At 54.5% G+C, this 23,529-nt stretch overlaps 2 protein-coding genes and 1 non-coding gene across 4 annotated transcripts in view; 1 reads left to right on the forward strand and 2 right to left on the reverse strand.

Annotated features, from left to right (window-relative positions):
- Positions 1–5,893: 5,893 nt before the first annotated feature.
- Positions 5,894–5,966, reverse strand: TRNAR-UCG. Its single transcript has one exon. It is a non-coding gene; the product is annotated as a tRNA-Arg (tRNA).
- A 265-nt stretch (positions 5,967–6,231) lies between these two features.
- POLG (DNA polymerase gamma, catalytic subunit) lies at positions 6,232–23,194 on the forward strand. 2 transcript variants are annotated; one of them, XM_040257576.1, is made up of 23 exons: positions 6,244–6,364; positions 7,088–7,858; positions 10,691–10,886; positions 11,777–11,941; positions 12,038–12,184; positions 12,332–12,411; positions 13,226–13,408; positions 13,514–13,668; positions 13,893–14,019; positions 14,937–15,173; positions 16,037–16,157; positions 16,310–16,396; positions 16,697–16,804; positions 17,555–17,715; positions 18,420–18,473; positions 18,578–18,695; positions 19,085–19,220; positions 19,320–19,566; positions 20,517–20,639; positions 20,756–20,924; positions 21,040–21,248; positions 22,032–22,192; positions 22,685–23,194. In XM_040257576.1, exons 2-23 carry the CDS (start codon positions 7,248–7,250, stop codon positions 22,741–22,743), a joined length of 3,654 nt encoding a protein of 1,217 aa, XP_040113510.1. In that variant the 5' UTR covers positions 6,244–6,364; positions 7,088–7,247; the 3' UTR covers positions 22,744–23,194. The 2 variants fall into 2 exon arrangements, 1 of the variants encoding a protein (XP_040113510.1); XR_005724007.1 differs by lacking the exon at positions 20,756–20,924 and having other exon boundaries at positions 6,232–6,364.
- FANCI (FA complementation group I) overlaps positions 22,851–23,529 on the reverse strand; it is a 63,017-nt gene continuing 62,338 nt past the window's right edge. Inside the window, exon 38 of the mRNA XM_040257575.1 lies at positions 22,851–23,104. Coding sequence (XP_040113509.1) covers positions 23,042–23,104 — 63 coding nt within the window. The 3' untranslated portion in view covers positions 22,851–23,041. The remainder of the gene's footprint in view (positions 23,105–23,529) is intronic.

A 23,529-nucleotide genomic window follows, 5' to 3' on the forward strand; every position in this document is an offset into this window, starting at 1 on the left:
CCCTATCCACTGCTTCATCCTGTTCCTCTCATTCAGCTCCTTGGGGGGCGTCCCACTGGTCAAGCACCAAGGAGGAAGTCTCATGAAAAATATTGCTACATTCACATGTATTACACACTGCTATATTTAAAATGAATAACCAACAAGGACCTACTGCATAGCACAGGGAAGGCTGCTCAATATTATGTAACAACGTAAATGAGAAAAGAATTTTAAAAAGAATAGATACATGTATATATATAACTGAGTCATTTTGCTATACACCTGAAACTATGACTGCTGAGTTTTCCAAATTTGCTGGCATATTGAGTGCAGCACTTTCACAGCATCATCTTTCAGGATTTGAAATAGCTCAACTATTTTTGCACTCAATATACCAGCAAATTTGGAAAACTCAGCAGTGGCCACAGGACTGGAAAAGGTCAGTTTTCATTCCAATCCCAAAGAAAGGCAATGCCAAAGAATGCTCAAACTACCGCACAATTGCACTCATCTCACATGCTGGTAAAGTAATGCTCAAAATTCTCCAAGCCAGGCCTCAGCAATACGTGAACCGTGAACTCCCAGATGTTCAAGCTGGTTTTAGAAAAGGCAGAGGAACCAGAGATCAAATTGCCAACATCTGCTGGATCATGGAAAAAGCAAGAGAGTTCCAGAAAAACATCTATTTCTGCTTTATTGACTATGCCAAAGCCTTTGACTGTGTGGATCACAATAAACTGTGGAAAATTCTGAAAGAGATGGGAATATCAGACCACCTGATCTGCCTCTTGAGAAACCTATATGCAGGTCAGGAAGCAAGAGTTAGAACTGGACATGGAACAACAGACTGGTTTCAAATAGGAAAAGGAGTACGTCAAGGCTGTATATTGTCACCCTGCTTATTTAACTTATATGCAGAGTACATCATGAGAAACGCTGGACTGGAAGAAGCACAAGCTGGAATCAAGATTGCTGGGAGAAATATCAATAACCTCAGATATGCAGATGACACCACCCGTATGGCAGAAAGTGAAGAGGAACTAAAAAGCCTCTTGAGGAAAGTAAAAGAGGAGAGTGAAAAAGTTGGCTTAAAGCTCAACATTCAGAAAATGAAGATCATGGCATCTGGTCCCATCACTTCATGGGAAATAGATGGGGAAACAGTGGAAACAGTGTCAGAGTTTATTTTGGGGGGCTCCAAAATCACTGCAGACCGTGACTGCAGCCATGAAATTAAAAGACGCTTACTCCTTGGAAGAAAAGTTATGACCAACCCAGATAGCATATTTAAAAGCAGAGACATTACTTTGCCAACAAAGGTCCATCTAGTCAAGGCTATGGTTTTCTCTGTGGTCATGTATGGATGTGAGAGTTGGACTGTGAAGGAAGCTGAGCGCCGAAGAATTGATGCTTTTGAACTGTGGTGTTGGAGAAGACTCTAGAGAGTGCCTTGGACTGCAAGGAGATCCAACCAGTCCATTCTAAAGATCAGCCCTGGGATTTCTTTAGAGGGAATGATGGTGAAGCTGAAACTCCAGTACTTTGGCCACCTTATGCGAAGAGTTGACTCATTGGAAAAGACTCTGATGCTGGGAGGGATTAGGGGCAGGAGGAGAAGGGGACGATAGAGGATGAGATGGCTGGATGGCATCACTGACTCGATGGATGTGAGTCTGAGTGAACTCCGGGAGTTGGTGATGGACAGGGAGGCCTGGCGTGCTGCGATTCATGGGGTCGCAAAGAGTCGGACACGACTGAGCGACTGAATTGAACTGAACTGAAACTATCACGACATTGTTGATTAACTATATCCAATATAAAAGAAAAAGTAAAACAAAAAAAGACCTATATCACTCAGATACAAATGTAAAATGTTTTTGAAAAAATAAACTCACATTTGCTTTCTGACAAATATCAGAAGGGCCGCTATTGCTGTTACCTGGGATCTTACGCCAGTCAATCTGGGGTGGGCTAGTAGCAAACCCAGGATCAGGGCTGGCTTTGTGTCTTTTCAAACTCGCTTTCTTGCCTGTGGGGTGTTTAGTGGGCTCAAATAAATGCCTGGTGGGTTGGGAATCATATGGTGCTTGGGTCCTAATCCAGGCCCTGCACTGACTGTATGATTTTTGGATAAGTGAGTCAACATCATACTTATTACTGGAGACTTTCTTTTCTCCTCTGGTTCTCTGAGATGACCTAGAGGGGTGGGATGGGGAGAAGGGAGGGAGGCTCAAGAGGGAGGAGATATATACATAATTATAACTGATTTGCATTGCTGTAGGGCAGAAACCAACACAACATTATAAAGCAATTTCCTTGCAATTGAAAAAGAAATTTTTTTTAAAAAAGCAGAAAGTCTGGGTATTAAATAGAAAAAAACAAAGAACATCAACCATAACTTTCTATTCTAAGATTCAATTAGTCCAACCCCAAATTATTACTTTAATATAATTAATATTAATATAATAATTATAGTAATAAAATCACTCTAATAAAATAGTTAATATTGAAATAAACTAGTATTGTGTGCATGCATGCTAAGTTGCATCCAACTCTTTGCAACTCCATGGACTGTAGGCCACCAGGCTCCTCTGTTCATGGGATTCTCCAGGCAAGAATACTGGAATGGGTTGCCATGCCCTTCTCCAGGGGATTTTCCCAACCCAGGGATTGAACCCAAGTCTCTTATGTCTCCTGCATTGGCAGGCGGGCTCTTTACCACTAGTACCACCTAGGAAGCCCCATAAATATAGTTAAAAGAAAAATCAAATAATAATAGTACCTATGTGCTAGTGGTAAAGGACCCGCCTGCCAATGCCAGTTAGACATAAGAGATGCGAGTTTGATCCCTGTGTCTGAAAGATCGGCTGGAGGAGGGTATGACAACCCACTCCAGTATTCTTGCCTGGAGAATTCCATGGACAGAGGAGCCTGGTGGGCTACAGTCCATAGGGTCAGACAGAGTCGGACACCACTGAAGCGACTTAGCACTCGCACACCAATAGTACCAAAGCGGTCATCGAGCAGATTGAAGGAGTTGCTACTCTAAAGCGTTCAGCTTGGTTCATTTGGCAGTGGTAGCTTTTGTTAAAGGCAGAACAGTGATAGTTTCTCTCTGAGGCAGAAACTGCTGAAGCTGGGCTTGGCATAGATGACACAAAAAGGTCATCAGGAAGGAAGCTCCCTAGAGGGACTGTGGAGGAGAAGGCAGTGACTGGAGAGTTCCTTAGTCAGCAACAGTGATGCAGAGTCGCCCCAGCCTGCATCTCCAGCCTCAGCCTGTGTCTGGCCCACAGCCTAGGAGCAGGGGTCCTCAGCTTTCAGGGTTAGTGGGTGGTCACCAAGTAATACAGTAGAGCAGGTCTCCCTGGGTTCAAATCTTGGGGAAGCTCTACCATTTACATGCTGTAGGGCTTTAGGCTCCCTACTTTATCTCTCTGGGCCTCAGTGTCCTCATCAGTAAAAGGGGATAATAACAGAATCTCTATCTTGGGGTTAATGCAAGGATTAATTAATTTAGATGCCACAATCTGACATCTTAATATGTGCTAGTAGTTATTACCAAGCTCCAGCCAGGTCCTGGAGCAGAGCATCCAATGAGACACAAGGTCAGTCTTCCTGGATATTTAACAGCAGTGGAAAGAGGAGATTTAAAAAAAAAAATCAGCTTCTGTTACACCTGAGATTCGTGCTTTGCAAGAAAGTACAGAGTGTTTTCCTCTGGGTGGGGAGTTCCTAATGAATTTGTCTCTTGCTCTGTGGGAGGAGAGGTCCAAGGAATTGTAGGGAAATGTGGTTTCTCAGGTATTATTCCCTTGGACAGCAAGAAGATCAAACCAGTCAGTCCTAAAGGAAATCAACCCTGAATATTTATTGGAAGAACTATTTATTGTGAAGAATTATTTATTGTGTCATCTATGCCAAGCCCAGCTTCAGCAGTTTCTGCCTCAGAGAGAAACTATCACTGTTCTGCCTTTAACAAAAGCTACCACTGCCAAATGAACCAAGCTGAACACTTTAGAGTAGCAACTCCTTCAATCTGCTCAATGACTGCTTTGGTACTATTGAAATTGAAGCTCCAGTACTTTGGCCACCTGATGAGAAGAACTGACTCAATGGAAAAGTCCCTAATGCTGGGAAAGATTGAAGGCAGGAGGAGAAAGGGATGACAGAGGATGAGATGGTTGGATGGCATCATTGACTCAATGGACATGAGTTTGAGCAAACTCCAGGAGATGGTGAAGGGCAGAGAAGGCTGGCATGCTACAGTCCATAGGGTCACAAAGAGTTGGACAGGACTGAAGCTACTTAGCACAGCACAGTATATATACTAAATACATCTAGAACAATGTATAAACAAGGTTTCATACTTAAAACAAAAGAAAGGGGAAATGTATGGAAGGATCTAGGTTCAGTGCTACTGTGCAGTCTTCAAGCCTTGTTCTGGGGCTTCTCACTGCCTCCCTGGGCGCGATCAGTTTGCAGGACCAGCGGGGCAGTGTGTTTTCCCCCTTGTTCAGTGGCTAAGTTGAATGGGACTCTTTGTGACCTCATGGACTGCAGCGCACCAGGCTCCTCTGTCCTCCACTATCTCCAGGAGTTTGCTCAAATTCATGTCCATTGAGTTGGTGATGCTCTCTCACCATCTCATCCTCTGCTGCCACCTTCTCCTTTCCCTGAGTGTCCCCAAACCACACCCCTGAAAAATACTGAAGTCCCCTTCTCAAGTCAGTCAGTTCAGAGTGTCCTGGCACACCTACGGCCTAGGAAGTGGGGGCCGACTTTCTACGAGGCCTGAATTTTGTCCCTAATCAGCTGTGCGTCCTCAGGCGTGTCTCAAACCTCTCCCAGCCTCACTTTCTTCATCCACGCGGCCGAGGCTCCAGGATCCAGCCTCCAGGCTCTCGTCGTGTTCGTGGGCCTGATTCTCTGCAGCACTTTACAGTTTATCAGAGGCACCTGGAGCGACAGGCGGTGGATGCAGACAGGAGACCGTGAAGATGCAAGGCTACCTCTGGTGACTCCTCGGGCCGGTGGGGTGAGCCAGACGCGTTGGCTGCTGCTGCTGCTGCTAAGTCCCATCTGTCATGTCTGACTCTGCGACCCCATAGATGGCAGCCCACCAGGCTCCTCAGTCCATGGGATTTCCCAGGCAAGAGTACTGGAGTGGGGTGCCATTGCCTTCTCCTCAGATGCGCTGGATGAGAGCTTAATACCCGGGGACAGATTCAGCTTCAAGGGAAGGCAGTATTTTTACTCATCAGAATTGACCAGGATGAAGAGAGGGAAAGGGCTTGCCTTCAAATGTGAATCTCTATGATTCCCACGTATCAGTTCAGTTCAGTTCAGTCGCTCAGTCGTGTCCGACTCTTTGCGACCCCATGAACCTCAGCAGGCCAGGCCTCCCTGTCCATCACCAACTCCAAACCCATATCCATTGTGTCGATGATGCCGTCCAACCATCTCATCCTCTGTCGTCCCCTTCTGCTCCTGCCCTCAATCCCTCCCAGTATTAGGGTCTTTTCAAATGAGTCAGCTCTCCGCATCAGGTGGCCAAAGTATTGGAGATTCAGCTTCAAATCAGTCCCTCCAATGAACACACAGGGTCCAGTTGATTAAAATCGGGGTTTCCCCAAAGGATGCTCCTGCTTCTCTACCAGTGTGGGGGTATGACACGGATGGTACATTTTTAGAAATGGACCACCACTTCCGCTCACCTCCATGTAGCTGTAACAGGTAGAGGAACAGTTTCACAAGGACACTGCCAGGTGGGATGTAGGTGCAGTTACTTCGTCTGATTTGAGTGTTTCCAGACATCAACGAGGGGTGATAATCGGCAACAGCGTTTCCACACGGTCCTCTAACTTAAATTCCTAAGAAAGGATAAACCAAAAAGTAACTTCTCCCTTTGCGACCGCGGCAGGACTCGAACCTGCAATCTTCTGATCCGAAGTCAGACGCCTTATCCATTAGGCCACGCGGCCGCCTGCTAGCTGGTGCTCTTTGGACAACCTAAAAAGTATTATTACCGCCCACCCGCTTGCCTGGGACCAACCCACCTGCTTCTTGAGCAGGGGAGGTTGGACCTTGGTTCCCAGAGTTCCGCAGGGGAAGGTCCACCCGGAAGTCCTTTTCCCCCCCCTACGGCGGACCGGTCTACTTGTGGCTCTCCTATTGGTCGCGCTAGAAGTCTCTCGCCTGCCTCTCGGGTAGCCGCGGGACCTAGCGGGGCACAGACGGGAAGTTGCCCCTGCCAGCGAGGCGGATCACTCCCGAGGAGGCCACACGCCACCCCGAGGCTGCACAGGCCGCGCGGAGGGAGCCGGGGCGTCGCCAGCCTGGGGTCGGGAGCCGCAGAGCGGGAGGCACCGGGCGGACTGAGGTTTCCGGCGGATTCGGCGCTGGGGGGCAGGTGGCCGGGTCGCCGAGCGGCGGCGCGGCCCCTCCCTCTCCAGTCTGGGAGCGCGGCCCTGGGCTGGGCGGAGGCTCGTCCCAGCGCGCACCGCGGCGCGGCCGCCGGGCTCAGGCTGGCGGCCGAGGGCTCCTGCGGCGCGCTGGGCCAGGGCTCGGGCGGGGGTGGGGCCCCCGCGGGACTGCGGCCCCCCTGGCGGGCTCGAACCCGGGCACCGTCCCCTAAGGGCGCTAGGCCCTCGGGCTGCGGCGGTCGGGGCACTGGCAGCCACCGTTTGCCGAGCACTTGCCGAGGGCCGTGCCCTGCGGCAGGTTCGCCCTGTGTGTCACCCGAACAGCAGTCCTGTATGACCGGTAGAACCCAGTCACCCCAATTTACAGAGTAGGGAAATGGCCCAAGGCCCTTGCCCAAGGTCACACGTCTCTGAAGAGCTGGAGCCGGGATTCAAACCCTGTTCCCACCAGAGTCTTGCGCTCTTAACCACTAGTCTCCTTCTCTGATGAACTTAACCTGAACCTCGGTTTTCCGAGGGGTATTGGTATTTCCCAAGGTTGCTTGATGAACTGAGAACATGCACCTAAAGGCGCCTGGCACCCTGCTTTGGGACGCAGGCAGGGCTCGCGGAAGGAGGGCTGTTAAGATCGCAGGTGCTCTGCATGTAGTTGCTAACACTACATCATCTGTCTCCTTTAGGATTTGTGGGTGGAAGGCAGGCATGGTCAGAACCGTTTCCCTGGCAGGAAAGCGGAGACAGGACGTGTCCCTCTCCACGTCTCTCAGCCAGTGAACGCTGCCAAGCTGGAGCCCAAAGCCAGGTGTCCTGACGCCCACCGGGGGGCTCCCTGCACCCACCATGAGCCGCCTGCTCTGGAGGAAGGTGGCCGGCGCCACCGTCGGGCCAGGCCTGGTTCCAGCTCCGGGACGTTGGGTCTCCAGCTCCGCCTCCGACCCCGTCCCCAGCGACGGGCCGCCGCCGCCGCAGCCTGTGCCATCCTCGGTGGGCGGGCAGCTGCGGCACAACCCCTTGCACATCCAGATGCTCTCGAGAGGGCTCCACGAGCAGATCTTCGGGCCCGGCGGGGAGAGGCCCGACGAGGCCGCGGTGCGCCGCAGCGTGGAGCACCTGCAGAAGCACGGGCTCTGGGGGCAGCCGGCCGCGCCCTTGCCCGACGTGGAGCTGCCCCTGCCGCCCCTCCTCGGGGGCAGCCTGGACCAGCACTTCCGCCTCCTGGCGCAGAAGCAGAGCCTGCCCTACCTGGAGGCGGCCAACTCGCTCTTGCAGGCGCAGCTGCCCCCGCGGCCCCCGAGCTGGGCCTGGGCGGAGGGCTGGACCCGGTACGGCCCCGCGGGGGAGGCCGAACCCGTGGCCATCCCCGAGGAGCGGGCCCTGGTGTTCGACGTGGAGGTCTGCTTGGCAGAGGGAACCTGCCCCACGTTGGCGGTGGCCATATCCCCCTCGGCCTGGTGAGTAGGGAGGGGCCAGGGTCAGGGGACTTGAGCCCACCTGGGGGGCCCCCACTCTGTGTCTGGCGGGTGAGTTTCCAGGGACTGCAATCAGCTTGATCCCAGCTTGATAGAGCTTACTTTCTGATGGGGAAGGTGTAGGGTGGTAAAGGACACCCTAGCAAGTGTCAGGTGGTGACGGGCTCAGCAGAGTCCCAGTAATATGTTGTACTTGAGGCTGACTGGGAGACCAGTTGAGATTACCTTGATTTGATGCCTTTACCCCTTCCCCTAACAGCTTCCTGAAAAGTTGGTCTAAGACATTTGAACAGTGTTTCTATTTGGGGATGTCAGTGGTTATTTTGGGCAGGAGAAACTTCCCTTTGATGGGAATGTCCCAGGCAGTATAAGACACTTAGCGTCCCTAGCTGCTCCCTTAAGTGCCAGACCAAATCCCGCCCCATTTCAGTTTCCAAATATCCCTCCCCTCAGGTAACACCTTGCTGACCACCCCTAGTTGAGAAACATTTCTTCCATCCCCCAGCCTCCCAAGTAGGCCTGCAGGCATTTTGGTCCCCCAAATGTATATCCAATCACTCTTTTCTTTTTGAGTAACTTTCTAAGTGCTACCCAAGTTTCTTTTTCAAACAATGATGGCAGTACTGTTTCTCCCCTTTTTTATTCTTCATTCCAGGATTAAAATACTATTTACAACCTTAATGCTTTCAGGCATGGCCAGCAAAAAAAAAAAGTTGGCAGTTTCTTTATTCCTATTGGAAGCTACATCTTTGTAAAGAAAGCTGCGAAATGTTAAATATGCAGTTGAAAATGGTGAAAACATGGCTAAATAGATAAGGTAGGCATTAATGGCTGAAAAGAGCAAAACCAGATGATTCCTTATTGATTAGTTCCAGTTAAGATGAGAATCTCAGAGCTTACTATGTAACTTGATGGTCAAACTAGAGGGAATACTGTCCATCATTTGAGAAAGTAAAGTAGGCTGTGGTGGCTGAAAGGAAATTAGGAAACCAGTGATAAGAACTGTTTTTCAATCTTTGGGTCATTCTTGGCCAGTTTACCTCTAGTCCCCTTTTTCTTTTCTCTTCTTCCTCTCCTAACTGTTCACCTCTTTCTCTTCCTGTCCTTTCCATCATCCTCTCATTCTCATACCGTTCTTGCCAGTGGTACTGGGGGGCACCGCTCAGTTTGCCTGGCAGTGGAAGTCACTACTGAGGACCGGGCTCATACAGGGCCTTCCTCCTGGGAGCCTGACTGTGGCGGGGGGTGGGAGGCTGGGGCCCTGACAGCAGCCCACTTAACTTCGGCACATCCCTGGCACCTGGCTGTGTAACGTCAGATGCCTGAGCAGCCCGCAGATTCCAGTGGAAGGGAGAAGCCTTGCACAGGCCAGAGGGCAGCTTCCCAAATGCTGCAGGTGAGGGCTTTGGTCATCAGACTGGAGGGACATTGCACAGGCTGTCAGTGGCAAGCTGAGGCTCACAGGGAAAGTGTAGTGTTGGTTGGTTCTGACTCATCTTAAATATGCCAAAGGTGTTTGCATTTTGGCTTTCTTCTTTTTTATCACAAAAATGTAACAAGACGGCTCTCATGCACAGCTACAGACCCAGATCTTGACACCAGTCTGGCTTTTTATTGCAACCAAAGTCCCTGTCATCCCCGTAGCCTCTGATATTTGACATCCTTCAGCCTTTTCTTCCGTGTTATTAAGGGCTTTGACATGCTGAATTGAGAGGGAAGGAGGTTGCAACTTGAGTTCCTGAGCGTTTTCCCATCATTTGGGGTGTGGGTTAGATCTCACCAGGTTTAAAATTAGGAACCACTTTTTGCTGGTAATGCCCTCCCCGAGAGAAACTAGTTTTTCGTTTGTCATTAATTGTTGTGACAGATAACCCCTCCTCCCCTCCATAGGGACACAGGGAGCTTGTTTGCAGCTGTGGTGGCCACACAGGTGGCCTCATCACTCACTTTGGTGCTGAGTGGCCTTGACCCTTTGGCGTGATCCATGGTTCACAAGAGGCTTTTTGCTCAGTGGCCGTTTCCCCACACTTATCCTTGTGGATTTTGAGCAAACTCCAGCCTTTTCCCGAGTCAGTGTCAGGCCCCCAACAGACAGCACTCACCCCCTGTCCACCCCCCAGCTCCAGCACATACTTCTAGAACATGTGCATACATCTCCTTTCTGGCACTTTCCTTGGTCTGTCACTGAGGGTGGTTGCTCAGAGGCCCAGCACCTTCTACAAGGCTCGTGACTTGGTCTTTGTCCTTCAGAATCGTTCCAGCCGTCAGATGATTCATCCTGTACACGTGTGCAGCGTTTTTTTGTTTTTTTTTTTTGCCACTTTCAATTAAAAAAAGTTCCACTTTGGAACTTTATAATTTTATAATTGTAAAAGTTATAACTTTATAATTGTCTGTCCCCTTTATTAGCTCTTTGAACATGAGCTGTTTCTTGCTCATAGATGTGAGGGGTCGGTAACATTCATTAAGACACCTCAGAGCCAAGCACCGACTTGGTGAGCCCCAGACCTAACAGACATCTTGACGGCCAGGCTGCATGCCCGTCCGGGACACTGGGGACTGTGGCGGGTAGCTGCCTTCCTCTCTGTGGAGGTGGAGAAGTAAAGAGGGCTTTGTAACTCCTCCTCACTCCCAGCACGGCCCCCGACAGCCCCCCACCCGACCTCCAGTGCTGTGAGGGTTAGGAGACCTCGTCCGCCTTGTGTCCCCAGCTGCTAGTGCAGGACCTGCATGTGGTGGAAGGTGCGCAGTGGGGCTTGTGGAGCGGGGCGTGCATGTCTCCGGGCTGAGCCTGCCCGCCTCTCACCTCCTCAGGTATTCCTGGTGCAGCCGGCGGCTGGTGGAAGAGCGTTACTCTTGGACCAGCCAGCTGTCGCCGGCTGACCTCATTCCCCTGGAGGTCCCTGCCAGTGCCGGAGGCCCCGCTCAGCGAGACCAGCAGGAGCGGTTAGTGGTGGGGCACAATGTATCCTTCGACCGAGCCCACATCCGGGAGCAGTACTTGATCCAGGTAAGGATCCTAGGGCTGAGTGCAGGTCCTGGCTCAGGGTGAGCTCAGAGCCCGGCTCTCAGAGGCTGGGGAAGGACCGCATGTCCTGGCTAGTGCCTCCCTTGCCTTTGTAGTAGCTCCAGGGCCCCCTGTGGACCAGCCCTGCCCATGGTCCCTGTGCCCAGCTCTTGGGTGCCCAGGATCCCTGGCACAGGACCTGAGCTGTCACAGTACTAATGGCCCTTGTCTGTGTGCGGCATTTTAGAGCTTGACCTGGGCTTTGGAGGCCGTGGGCCCCACAGCCTGGGCACATGTCCTGCCTCAGCCACTGGTGAGCAGCATGTGCTTCTTGACACCCCTGAGCCTCAGTTTCCTCTTTTGTAAAAAGAGGGAGATAGCAGAAGTTGCATCATAGGATTGCTGAGAGAGTGTGAGCAGTGCACATGTCAGACACTCAGAACCATAGTGGAGGCACTTCTTGAGCTTGTGGAAAGTGCCGCAGAAGAGGTGGGGCAGGTGGGAGCAGCCTTGGCCTCCAGCTGCAGATGCTGAGGCTCAGACAGCCTTGTTAACTTGCCCAGGGCCTCATAGCTGGTGAGTGGCAGGGCAGGGCAGCCAAGCCTGATAGCTCGGGAGGCTTGGTTTAGGCCCCTCTGTTCCCAAGGTGCCTCTCAGTGCTGTTGCTGGGACGGGCCTTGTGTTGGGACTGAGCCTGGCCTGTGCCTTCCAGGGTGGCTAAGATCTAGAAGGCAGGCCCCTCCAGGTGGAGGAACAAGCACGAGCAAGTTTGAAGACTCTGCATCTTGAGCATCCAGCTGTGTGCCGGGAGGGGCCCTGTGGTGGGCTGGTAGGCTGAAGCACTGAGGTGGGGTGGGCAGGCCCCTCTGCTGCAGCCTCTCCCCACTCCTCAGGGTTCCCACATGCGCTTCCTGGACACCATGAGCATGCACATGGCCATCTCGGGGCTGAGCAGCTTCCAGCGCAGTCTGTGGATGGCCGCCAAGCAGGGCAAGCACAAGGCCCGGCCCCCTACTCAACGAGGCCCGAAGTCCCAGAGCAGAGCCAACGGCCCAACGGTGAGGGCACAGTGGGCATGGGGGGACCCTGTCACAAGCCTGTCCATCTGGCTCAAGGCCACGCTGACCTGCCATGTCCCTCGCTCTGGCCCCCAGATCTCATCCTGGGACTGGCTGGACATCAGCAGTGTCAATAACCTGGCAGATGTGCACGGCCTCTACGTGGGGGGGCCTCGCCTGGAGAAGGAGCCCCGCGAGCTGTTTGTCAAGGGCAACATGAAGGACGTCCGTGAGAACTTCCAGGTATGGCGCGGTTGGGGGTGCTCCGGGGGTGCAGGCAGGGGCGGGCCCCGAGAGACCCTGGGAGTGTAGCTGCCACACCTGACCCTGGGCCCCAGCGGCAGCAGTGGGATGACTGCCCACCCTGCGCCTTCCTGTCGCCTGTGCCAGGACCTGATGCAGTACTGTGCCCAGGACGTGTGGGCCACCTATGAGGTTTTCCAGCAGCAGCTTCCGCTCTTCCTGGAGAGGTGAGGGAGTGCCCCTCTGGGAACCCCTGGGGGTCAGTGGGTTCCCGGTGGTACCTGGGCCCATTGTAGCCAGGTGCTGCTGGGCCTTTCTCAGGCTGGGGCCCTCAGCCTTTCTGGCCCGAGAGCATAGCGCTGCTCTGTCCAGGGGTGGCCACCTGGCCCTTGGACTCTCAGGTGTCTACAGAGTCCTAGAGGGAAGGACCCAGGCTGTGCTTATTTCATGGTCTGCTCAGCGCCCTCTCTGAACCCACATCCTGAGCTAAGGGCTTCACGTCCATCTTGGTTAAGTGTCCTTGTGAGTCAGTCTGATGATGCGGTCAGAATTGGAAGCCTCAGCCAAACCTGGTTCTGATCTTAATTGTCTGGTCCAGCTCATATGACCTTTGGCAAGGCACTTGGTTTCTCTGAGCCTCAGTGGTCTTGTCTGTGAAGCACACACAGGCATACTTGACTGCTCCAGTTGTAAGGCTCTGGTATGATACTTCGTGTGTATGGAGTTGTTAACACAGTGTCTGGCTCCTGGTCATTACTCAGCAAGTGGCAGCCACCTCCATTTTTGTGAGCTGTCATTCTCACATTATCCCTGAGGATGGAATGATATTATCCCCATTTTATAGATGAAGGAACTTTGGCTCAGAGAGATAAAGTCATTTATGCAGGGTCTCATGGCTGGGAAATAGGAGAGAGCTGGGGTTTAAACCCCTGTCTGTCTGATGTGGGTGGTTGGGTTGAGGATTGCCAGGCCGGCTCAGGGCTTGAGCCAGAGCCTTGCCTCCCGTGGTCATTTATGGCAGCCCTGGTGTTTGTCCTGAAGGTGTCCCCACCCGGTGACTCTGGCTGGCATGTTGGAGATGGGTGTCTCCTACCTGCCCGTCAACCAGAACTGGGAGCGTTACCTGGCGGAGGCACAGGGTACCTACGAGGAGCTCCAGCGAGAGATGAAGAAGTCGCTGATGGACCTGGCCAATGACGCCTGCCAGTTGCTCTCGGGAGAGAGGTAGCCAGGCCCTTGGGTGGGCAGGGTCCCCCTGCAGGGGCCAGGCAGTGGGAGACCTGGCCTCTGGCGTGGCCTTAGCCCTGCCCTGGTGAACTGGCTGTGCAGGTACAAAGAGGACCCCTGGCTCTGGGACCTGGAGTGGGACGTGCAGGAGTTCAAGCAGAAGAAGGCGAAGAAGGGGAAGAGGAGGGAGCCGGCCGCAGCCAGCAAGTTGCCTGTCGAGGGGGCTGACGCCCCTGGGGACCCCAGGGATCAGGAAGGTGGGGAACATGGGCGGGAGGCGGGGAAGGGAGGGCCCCTGGGAAGGGCCTGGGACCCGGGGGTCCCTGGGCAGTGGTGGCTCCAGCCTTCCAGAGGAGAACCCACGCCCCCTGCAGTGGAAGCACAGAATTCGAACCACTGGACTGGACTGCTGGGCAGGTCCTGGGAGGGTCTTTCTGAGATACCCTTCCCTGGTCCTGATTGTCCTCCCCGCCCTGTGCAGACCCCGGCCCCCCCAGTGAGGAGGAAGAGTTCCAGCGAGATGTCACAGCCCGCACCTGCTTGGAGCAGCTGAGGGGGACGACAGAGCTCCTTCCCCAGCGGCCCCAGCACCTTCCTGGACACCCAGGGTGAGCCCTTCCCCTCACACAGCCAGAAGCCCCCCTATCCCTCCCTCCACCTTGAGACGCCCGTATTCTGGGCCCCCAGCACAGCGGGTAGCATGCATATGCGCCCGTGCTAACATGCTGCCATTTGTTCCTGCCTCCTCCTTGTCCTGCTGTCACCCCCAGGTCACTGGGCTTGTTCACTACAAGTGCACTAAGCGCCTGCTGGGTTCTGGGCCTTACTGCAGCCTCTGAGGGGCAAAGAGAAGCATAACTCCTTTCTAGTAGCTTCTCCCTGGGAAGAGCCAGCCTGCGCTGGAGTTGATATCCATCATGAGACAGGAGAGTCATCAGTGTCGAGGCAGAACCTAAAACTCTGCCTGGGGAAATCAAGGAAGGCTTCCTTGAGGAGATGACCTTCATTCTTGCCCCACAAAGTGGCAGAGATGGGAAAATAGGGGCATCCAGACTGAACAGCAAGGGGCCAATTTTGTGTTTCCCTGAGAGGAGGCCTCCTTGAATCTGTGCCCTGAGTGCCTCACTTGCCTCGCTCTGGCATTGGCTCTGGTGAACAGCCTGTGAGGGATGGAGCGCTGGAGGCCCTGGTGTGCTTCTGGAGCAGCAGACGTCGGGCAGACCTGTGCACTGCTCTGGGCAGTTTCCCTGGTGAAGTGGAGCTTGGCTAGGAGTCCTGCCCTGGGCAGTGTATGGGTCCTGGAACAGGGGGCTGACAGAGGATCTGTCCTTGGGGGATATTTGAATTATTCTAGGAGCCTCCATGGGGGTCCTGGCTGAGTCCCAGAGGGAGGGGGTGGTGATGTCAGGCTGAGGTCACCAGCAGGCCTTGGGATGGGTGGGCATTGTCATGGACGGAGAGAGCCTTCCTCGTTACACGCTGTCCTCCCCTGACTGCTGTGATGCGCTCTCTGCTGGCGGTGTAGGTGGTATCGGAAGCTGTGTCCCCGGCTCGATGACCCTGCGTGGACCCCTGGCCCCAGTCTCCTCAGCCTTCAGATGCGGGTCACACCTAAGCTCATGGCGCTGACCTGGGACGGCTTCCCCCTGCACTACTCGGAGCAGCATGGCTGGGGCTACCTGGTGCCCGGGCGGCGGGACAACCTGGCTCGGGTGCCGGCCGGCAGTGCCCCCACGTCGGCTGGGGTGGCCTGCCCCCACACGTAAGGCTCTGGCTCAGGGAGGAAGGGGCTGGCATATCGGGACCCTTCCCCTTGTTGGAGAGGCCAAGCCCAGCTCAGGCTAGGGTGAGGAGCCTGAGTCAGAGCGTCTGGCTTCTAGTTCTTTTTTGATGGCAGTCTTTCTGTCCAGGCCTCCGAGCCCTGTGGAGTTGAGGGCGTGGGGTTTGAGTGGGAAGGGCTAAGGCCCTGCTAAGGAGCCTGCAGCTCGGCTGCCCGCACAGGAACACGTAGAGGGCAGGCTGGAGGGCCGTTGAACGTGATGGGTCCACGGACTTTGTGTGCCTCCTTTGAGTATCATGTATTGAGCACTGGTTATATTCTGTGTTAATCCTTTACGGTGCTTCCCTCATTTGTTCCCCAGGCAGCCGCATGAGACAGGGTGGTTATCTTCATTTTAGGGCTGGCAGAAGAAAAGGCCATGGGGTCTCAGTCTCTTGTCTGAGAACCCATACCCTTGAGCTTTTGACAGGCAGGTGCTGGGGAGATCCATAGTGCGTGAAGTGGCCCAGAATCGCGGGTCCTGGCTCGGCGGGGCAGTCTGACCACCTGTGGGGCCTGAGGACAGAGGGGTGGGGGTTGCCTGCGCCTGGCCCTGACTCCCCGCTGCCCTGCTCCCCGCCCACTCTTCTCCTGAGTCGGCCCGGGCCTCGAAGCCCAGCCTGCCAGCAGCGTGCTGTCGTTTTCAGCTTGTCACTCGCTGTCTGTGAGCCAGGGAGCGTGCTGTCCATTCCTGCCTCAGATCCGCTTCCGGGGACTGAACAGGGAACGGTGGAAGGCACCCAGAGAGCGGCCTGGCCCGGAGGGGGCCCGCGGTAATCAGGCTGCGGCTGCCGTTCTCTGCGCAGAGCCATCGAGTCCCTGTACAGGAAGCACTGTCTTGAACAGGGGAAGCAGCAGCTGGAGCCGCTGCGGGCCAACCTGGCTGAGGAGTTCCTGCTATCTGATAGCGGCGCCATGTGGCAGACGGTGAGGGCGGCTCTGGCTTCAGGACGGGGCAGCCTCTGGGTGGGGGCCGGGTGCCAGAGGCACTCCTCTGCTCACTCACCCCAGAGTGGGGCTGGTGGACGTGGGCCAGCCCTGCCCCCCGCTTTACTCGCTTGGTACCTGGGCCCCTCCAGGTGGAAGAATTGGGCTGCTTGGAAGTGGAGGCTGAGGCAAAGATGGAGAACTCGCGAGAGGCAGTTCCAGGTCAACCGCTAGCTCCGGTGAGCTGGGCGCCTGCTCAGGGCTTCTTTGGGTGGGTGCTGGCTGGCCACGTCCTCCTCTTCGCCCAGGTAGTGCTTTCCCCCTCAGTTGCCAAGGTTTTGCAGGGCTGGGAGATGACCGCCATGCCCTTGGGCAGCCCCACCCTTGTTGGAGGCCCGAGAGGGAGCCTGAGACTGCGTGGCCATCCTGTCGTTTCCCAGCTGCATGCCGTTTCAGGCGCTTTTCCTACCCCTACCCCATGGCCCTCGCTGAACGCAGGTGCTGGAGCAGGGCCTGATCTAGGTGTGTGGCCCCCACAGACTGCTGCTGGTGGCCCCAAAGCCAGCCAGCCAGCTTATCACCATGGCAACGGACCCTACAACGACGTGGATATCCCCGGCTGCTGGTTCTTCAAGCTGCCTCACAAGGTGTGTGTGCTGGTTCACACCCTGTTTCGTGGTGTTCTTGCTGCACTTGGGGCGCATAGTAGGCCTGCAGAGTGACTCAAACCAGGAGACGGCCTTGCTGTGGGAATGCCAGGAGTAGAGGGGCAGAACATGATCTCGGACAAAAGTTGCCATCTCTGTGAGCCTTTGTTTTTCTTCTAAAAATTGGGTGGCAAGGGGCCTGGTGGCAGAGTTAAATGACATAGGGCTAGAAAAAAAGAGAAAAATGACATGGGGCATCTCTTTGTGACCCACCGGGCTCCTCTGTCCATGGGATTCTTCAGGCAAGAATACTGGAGTGGGTTTCCATTTCCTTCTCCAAGGGATCTTCCCCACAGGGATTGAACCTGGGTCTCCTGCACTGCAGGCAGATTATCATCTGAGCTACCAGGGATGTCTTCGAGCCTTTGTTTTTCTTCTAAAAATTGAGTGGCAAGGGGTCTGGTGGCAGAATTAAATGACATAGGGCGAGAAAAAAGAGAAAACTGACATGGGGCGTGTCGGGCCTAGTGCCACATCTGGTGACTGGTGGCTGTTCCTGGGAGGGGCCTGGGTGTGCGCCTGTGTGTGAATGTGTGTGTGTGTGCGCTTGTGTGTGTATATATGTTGCAATCAGGGATTTGCCCCAGACTGCTCTGCTCGTGGGGCAGTCTGGGCTCTGTGTCGGGCAGTGCCTCAGGCACTGGGGCTCTGCCGTGCGCCTCCAGGCCCCACCTCCTTTGCTCTCCACAGGATGGCAATAGCTGCAATGTGGGCAGCCCCTTCGCCAAAGACTTCCTGCCCAAGATGGAAGACGGCAGCCTGCAGGCTGGCCCGGGAGGCGCCAGCGGGCCCCGGGCCTTGGAAATCAATAAGATGATCTCATTTTGGAGGAACGCCCATAAGCGTATCAGGTGGGCCGTCGGGGAGGGCAGAGACTTGCTGCCATCCATGCCTCTGACCAGGTCACCGCTCTCCTGGGATCCCTTCCGCTCCCCCTTCCCCACCCCCACAACCCCTGGCCCCGACAGCCTGTACTACAGCACAGGGCTCACCCAGTCTGGAGGCCAGGCTCTCTGTGGTCCTGGTGCTGTGTGCCACGGGCCAGGCTCTTTCCCTCTCCAGCTTTAGTTTCCTTGTTATGTAAGAAGAGTGGTACTGTAGGTCCCCGCAGGCCCTTCCCAGCCCTGTGAGGCCCCTTCTGTGAAGGGCTAGTGGCCTGTAAGCTGTGTTGGGGGCTGGATCCTAGGCTGGGAATGGCAGATGGATCAAAGTCTAGTTCCATGGCGGAGGTGGCCGCCAGCAGCATGCTCCTGTGAGAAGAGTCTGGCAAGGGCTGGTGACGCCTGCCCTGAGCGTGGAGGAGGCAGTGGTGGCAGGGCTGAAGCAGGGTGCCTCACGGTCACCCCAGGATGTGGGCAGAAGCGGCCTCAGCTGCCTGGCCATTTCCCTGAGGGCTTGTGCTCCTGGGTGGTAGATGGCAGGGCCCAGCCCAAGTCAGGTCAGTGGAGAGGGTTGAGGCCGGGCACGGAGGGCAATGCAGCAGGGCAAGGTGGTTGAGAGCCGTGTCATGAGGGGGTGGCTCCTGCCCCCTGTGCTCAGCAGCATGTCCCCACAGCTCCCAGATGGTGGTGTGGCTGCCCCGGTCTGCGCTGCCCCGGGCCGTGACCAGGTATGTCTTATCAGGGTTGTGGGAACAGGAAAGCTGAGTGAGGCGGGTCCTAAGACCAAAGCCAGCTGCGGAGATTCAGGTCCTTCCCCCCCACACCCCCACAGGCATGCCAACTACGATGAGGAAGGCCGCTACGGGGCTATCCTGCCCCAGGTGGTGACGGCCGGCACCATCACTCGACGGGCCGTGGAGCCCACGTGGCTCACTGCCAGCAATGCCCGGGTGCGTGCTCTTTGTGCGTCTGGTCTCCCTGGCCTTCCTCTCCTGTCTCGAGAAGCTGGGGTTGCGATGGGCCTGTACTAAGATCTGAGTCTGGTGGGACTCAAGACCAAATCTGGCATCACAGCCCCTCCATTTGTTGGGCAGATAAGTTCTGGGCACCTGCTCCTGGCCAGGCATGCGTGGCACAGTTTTTGTGGAGTTTCCATGGGGCTGAGTGTGAGCCAGGCATGTGGCAAGGGATCTTTACCTAGAACTGGCAGAGCTGGCTGAGTTGCCTAAAACCATGCCCTTGGGAAGGGCCACCACATCTCAGTCTAGTCAGGCCCCGGGGTGAGCGAGAGGAGTCTCACCGGCCACCTACGTGGGGTATGACCTCCCTCTTCCCACAGCCTGACCGCGTAGGCAGTGAGTTGAAGGCCATGGTGCAGGCCCCACCCGGTTACGTCCTCGTGGGTGCCGACGTGGACTCCCAGGAGCTGTGGATCGCAGCTGTGCTGGGAGATGCCCACTTTGCCGGCATGCACGGTAAGTGGGAGCCAGGGCTGGAGCAGAGTGGAGGAGGCCTGATGTCTGGCCGGCGGAGCACTTCCAAAGCCGCCTCTCTTGCTGTCGCCCTGCCCCCAGGCTGCACGGCCTTCGGCTGGATGACCCTGCAGGGTAGGAAGAGCAGGGGCACCGATCTGCACAGCAAGACAGCGGCCACTGTGGGCATCAGCCGTGAGCACGCCAAGATCATCAACTACGGCCGCATCTATGGGGCCGGGCAGCCCTTCGCTGAGCGCCTGCTCATGCAGTTCAACCACCGACTCACGCGGCAGGAGGCGGCTGAGAAGGCCCAGCAGATGTATGCGGTCACCAAGGGCCTCCGCCGGTGAGTGTCCCCCCCTTCCCCATCCCTGGGCCTCAGGCTTGCTTTATTGTCTTTGCTGCGCCTGTTTTTTGACCTTCCTGTTGCCTGAGCCCTCATGTGGCCTCTGACCTAGTTCTAGGTGGGTTGTCCCTTGGTTGTGATGTTTGCTCGCTTCACAGTCCGTTTTCCTCATAAAGCTGTGCATTCGTTATCACTGAGTGGTTGCAGGGTGCCTGCTCTGCTCCTGCAGAGTAAACAGTAGTATGAGGGTTGCAAACCCACATGCTCACAGGGCATGAGAGCAAGTGAGAGGGGGAGCAGTGTGTTGTCTAGGGAGGTGAGGGGGGAGACGGGGCTGGGGGGATGCACTAGGGTAGCGTGTACTGGTGCAGGCAAGGCAGTGGCAACAGAGATGGCTGGGTCTTAGTCATGGAGACCTTTGAAGGCTTCATGGTGTGGACTGAGGGCAGGTGGGGAAAGCCTGTGGCACCTCTGAGCAGGTGAGTGACATGACTGGCCAGCAGGGGACTAGCCCGGTGTCATCTGAAGCCGCATTGAAGCTGGGAGTCTGGGCAGCGGGGACCGAGAAGTGAGCCAGGCCTGGCTGTATGTCCTGTCTTCTGCCTTTCTAAATGCTCTTCCCACCCACACCCCAAAATGCAGGGTGGTAGCCTTCGCTGCCTGCTGGACTGACATGACACCTGTTGGTCACTGGGCAGTGCAGGGTTGAAGATTTAGGACAGTAATGGTCCCCTGTCCTTTATCGGGCTACCCTCAGGTAGCCCACAGAATCCTGGGATCCTGTCTAGGCTCTGCTTTTGCCTGCTGTGTGATCCGAGTCACTTAGCATCTCTGAGCCTTTTGACCCCAGGGCAGTTGTGGAAATGGAGTGGTGTTGAACACGCCTAGCCCAGGGTTTGGCACAGAACAGGCATTCCCATGGGAGTGACGGTTGTGACGCTGCCTCCCAGGTACCGGCTGTCAGATGAGGGTGAGTGGCTGGTGAAGGAGTTGGACCTCCCTGTGGACAGGACGGAGGATGGCTGGGTTTCCCTGAAGGATCTCCGCAAGATCCAGAGAGAAGCTTCGAAGAAGTGAGACCCTTCTGTGTGTTCATGTCAGTGGGAGGGTTTGGGCTGGCCCGGGGAGAGCTGGTGTGCGTTTGCTCTGATATGGTGAAACACAAAGCTTGCCCCTCTTTGTTCCCCAGATCGCGGTGGAAGAAGTGGGAGGTGGTTGCTGAGCGAGCCTGGATGGGGGGCACAGAGTCAGAAATGTTCAACAAGCTGGAGAGCATTGCCACATCTGACATACCACGTACCCCGGTGCTGGGCTGCCGCATCAGCCGGGCCCTGGAACCCTGTGCTGTCCGCGGGGAGGTACCGCCGCCCTCAGAACGGGGGCCTCAGGGAGGGCAGGGCTCCTGTGCCGCCTCCTGCTCGGGAGGGAGCTGCTTGTCGTCTGGCCCTCCTCACCTGTGCCTTCCCTCCTCAGTTTATGACCAGCCGAGTGAACTGGGTGGTGCAGAGTTCTGCAGTGGACTACCTGCACCTCATGCTTGTAGCCATGAAGTGGCTGTTCGAGGAGTTTGCCATTGATGGGCGCTTCTGCATCAGCATCCACGACGAGGTTCGCTACCTGGTGCGGGAGGAGGACCGATACCGTGCAGCCCTCGCCCTGCAAATCACCAACCTCCTGACCAGGTAGGCAGGGCCCATGGCTCCTCCAGCCTGAGTGTCTGCCAGATACATGGGGCTTGGACCACACTGAGCACAGTCTGAATTTTCATCCCCCCAGGAATAAGTGTTTCCACTTTTATCTCTGATTTTTAAAACCTGCAAAGTCTTAAAAAGACTGGCTCAATATTTAGAAAAGATTTTTGGAGATTTGAAGTGTCGTATTGCCAGACTCGATCACTCGGGTGGTCAGGAGGTGGGAGAGCCCAGAGTTCTCAAACTGTGCTCCCCTCGGAATACACCTTTGTTTTGAAAGTCAAATGACAGGCTTTTCTCAACTCAGAGATACTTTTTCATTTGTAAACATTTAAGTGCCAAAAGTTTGTTATTGTTAGTAAACAGAAAACATTGTTAACAGGGAAGCTCAAGTATACATATTGAGTTGAATTTTCTTGTAGTAAAATCTCTAGTTTATATGGTTGGATTAACTGATGTTACAGTTCCATGTTGATCTGCCACTAAGAACCAGTTTGGGAACCATGGCCTGTCCTGATTAATGGGTATATAATGAATGTTTACAATGATCACTACTGTTGCCCTCATCTGACCAAAGTGGGAAAAAAGGTGTTTTGAGTCCACAGTTGTATGCGAGTATCTCAGCGGGAGGTGTTGGGCTGGGCCGTGCTGGCCCTTCAGCTTTCTTTGCTTGAACAGAGTTGGCTGGGCAGGCCCTGCAGGTCACCTCCTGGAGAGACCGGCCTTTGTTATAGCAGGGACACGACTGTTGAAAGGAGATCGGGTCTCTTTCAGGTGCATGTTTGCCCACAAGCTGGGCCTGAATGACCTGCCCCAGTCAGTCGCGTTTTTCAGTACAGTTGATATTGACCAGTGCCTCAGGAAGGAAGTGACCATGGACTGTAAAACCCCTTCTAACCCAACTGGGATGGAAAGGCGATACGGGATTCCCCAGGGTGAGCACACCACCTTCCTTCCTTATCACACATGGGATGGGAGGCGGACTAGAAAGTGGTCTTGGACAAGAGAGGCTCGGGGCACTAGAGGATTTCCACTCAGAGGCAGTGGAAATAAAAGCAGAAATCCTTTATCTTCTCATCAAAGCCTCTTGTGCTGTGTACTGGGCTGTTTCAGTTTATAACGGGCCCTGAATCCAAAGTGAGCATGTTTAGATCACAAAGGCATGTGTTTCTAGAAAGGTGTTCCTAGTAAATGAAGAAGTGTTTTGACTCTGGTTTCTTTCCTCTTCAACCACACACAAAGATTTAAACAAGATTTATTGTTTAAAAGTCACAGTGTGTCTAAGACAAACTTATTTTATAAAGAAAACAGACCCTCCCCAAATATGACCCTACCATTCTTGGCGATCCTTTATGACCTTGACATTAAGCTTTTCTCACTTCTGACTGCTTCATGAGGGGGCATCCTAACAAACCACTATTTTTCAGGTGAAGCGCTGGATATTTACCAGATAATTGAACTCACCAAAGGCTCCCTGGAGAAATGAAGCCAGCCTGGACTATAGCCCTGCCTGGAGGCTCTGTATTTGCTCCCATGGAGCTTCATCGGGGCAGCGCAGGCTCCTAAAACTCAGGCTTTCAGCTCTGCTTTTTGCAAAAGGGCTGGCCTCAGGCCAGCCATTTTTCAGTAGCAGGGCCTGCCAAGAATGATTGACTCTAAACTGAAGGTGCAATTGAGTTCAGAACCAAGATGCCAACGAGGTGCAGGCAGTAGGACAAGGGGGCATTGTTGCTTGTTGGGTAAAAAGCAAGCAGAATCCCCAAAGTTCACATTAACTCAGGCATTTATTTTTTCCTTTTCTTCTTGGCTGGTTCTTTGTTCTTCCCCTCATGCTCTGATGCAGTGCCCTAGAAGGGGAGAGAAGTAACGCTGTAATGTGAGAAGCCTGTTCAGAGGCAGTGGAAATAAAAGCAGAAATCCTTTATCTTCTCATCAAAGCCTGTGTTGGTCATGCTTTCTCCCCTGTCCCACTCACGGGAGGTAAATGTTGGTGATGGGGCGAGCTCTGCAGTAGAGCAAGGTGGTGCTGACGCCTTCCCTTTGGACTTCTGTAATGATGCAGGGAACAAGGTGACAGAGAAGGGGCATTAAGATGCTGCAGAACTCCCCTGAACTCAAATGCCAGGTAGGCAGAGGCAGTGGACAGGGCCAGGTGTATTATAGCTCAGAGTGTGGTAAATTTTTTGAGAAGCTAGAAATCCAGGGTGGTTGATGTAAACTTCCAGTTTATCTTGGATATGCATAAGGTGATAGAAATTCTAGGCACCAGAGG

This window comes from Oryx dammah, unplaced genomic scaffold (genome assembly GCF_014754425.2).
Source record: "Oryx dammah isolate SB20612 unplaced genomic scaffold, SCBI_Odam_1.1 HiC_scaffold_16, whole genome shotgun sequence".
NCBI classification, from domain to species: domain Eukaryota; kingdom Metazoa; phylum Chordata; class Mammalia; order Artiodactyla; family Bovidae; genus Oryx; species Oryx dammah.

What these genes read in the sequence shown, in the direction of transcription:
- POLG (XM_040257576.1), top strand. Translation starts at nt 7,248, where the DNA reads ATGAGCCGCCTGCTCTGGAGGAAGGTGGCCGGCGCCACCGTCGGGCCA. An exon ending in ACGTCCGTGAGAACTTCCAG is followed by an intron (nt 12,185 to 12,331) that starts GTATGGCGCGGT and finishes CGCCTGTGCCAG; the next exon opens with GACCTGATGCAGTACTGTGC. An exon ending in GTCACCAAGGGCCTCCGCCG is followed by an intron (nt 19,567 to 20,516) that starts GTGAGTGTCCCC and finishes GCTGCCTCCCAG; the next exon opens with GTACCGGCTGTCAGATGAGG.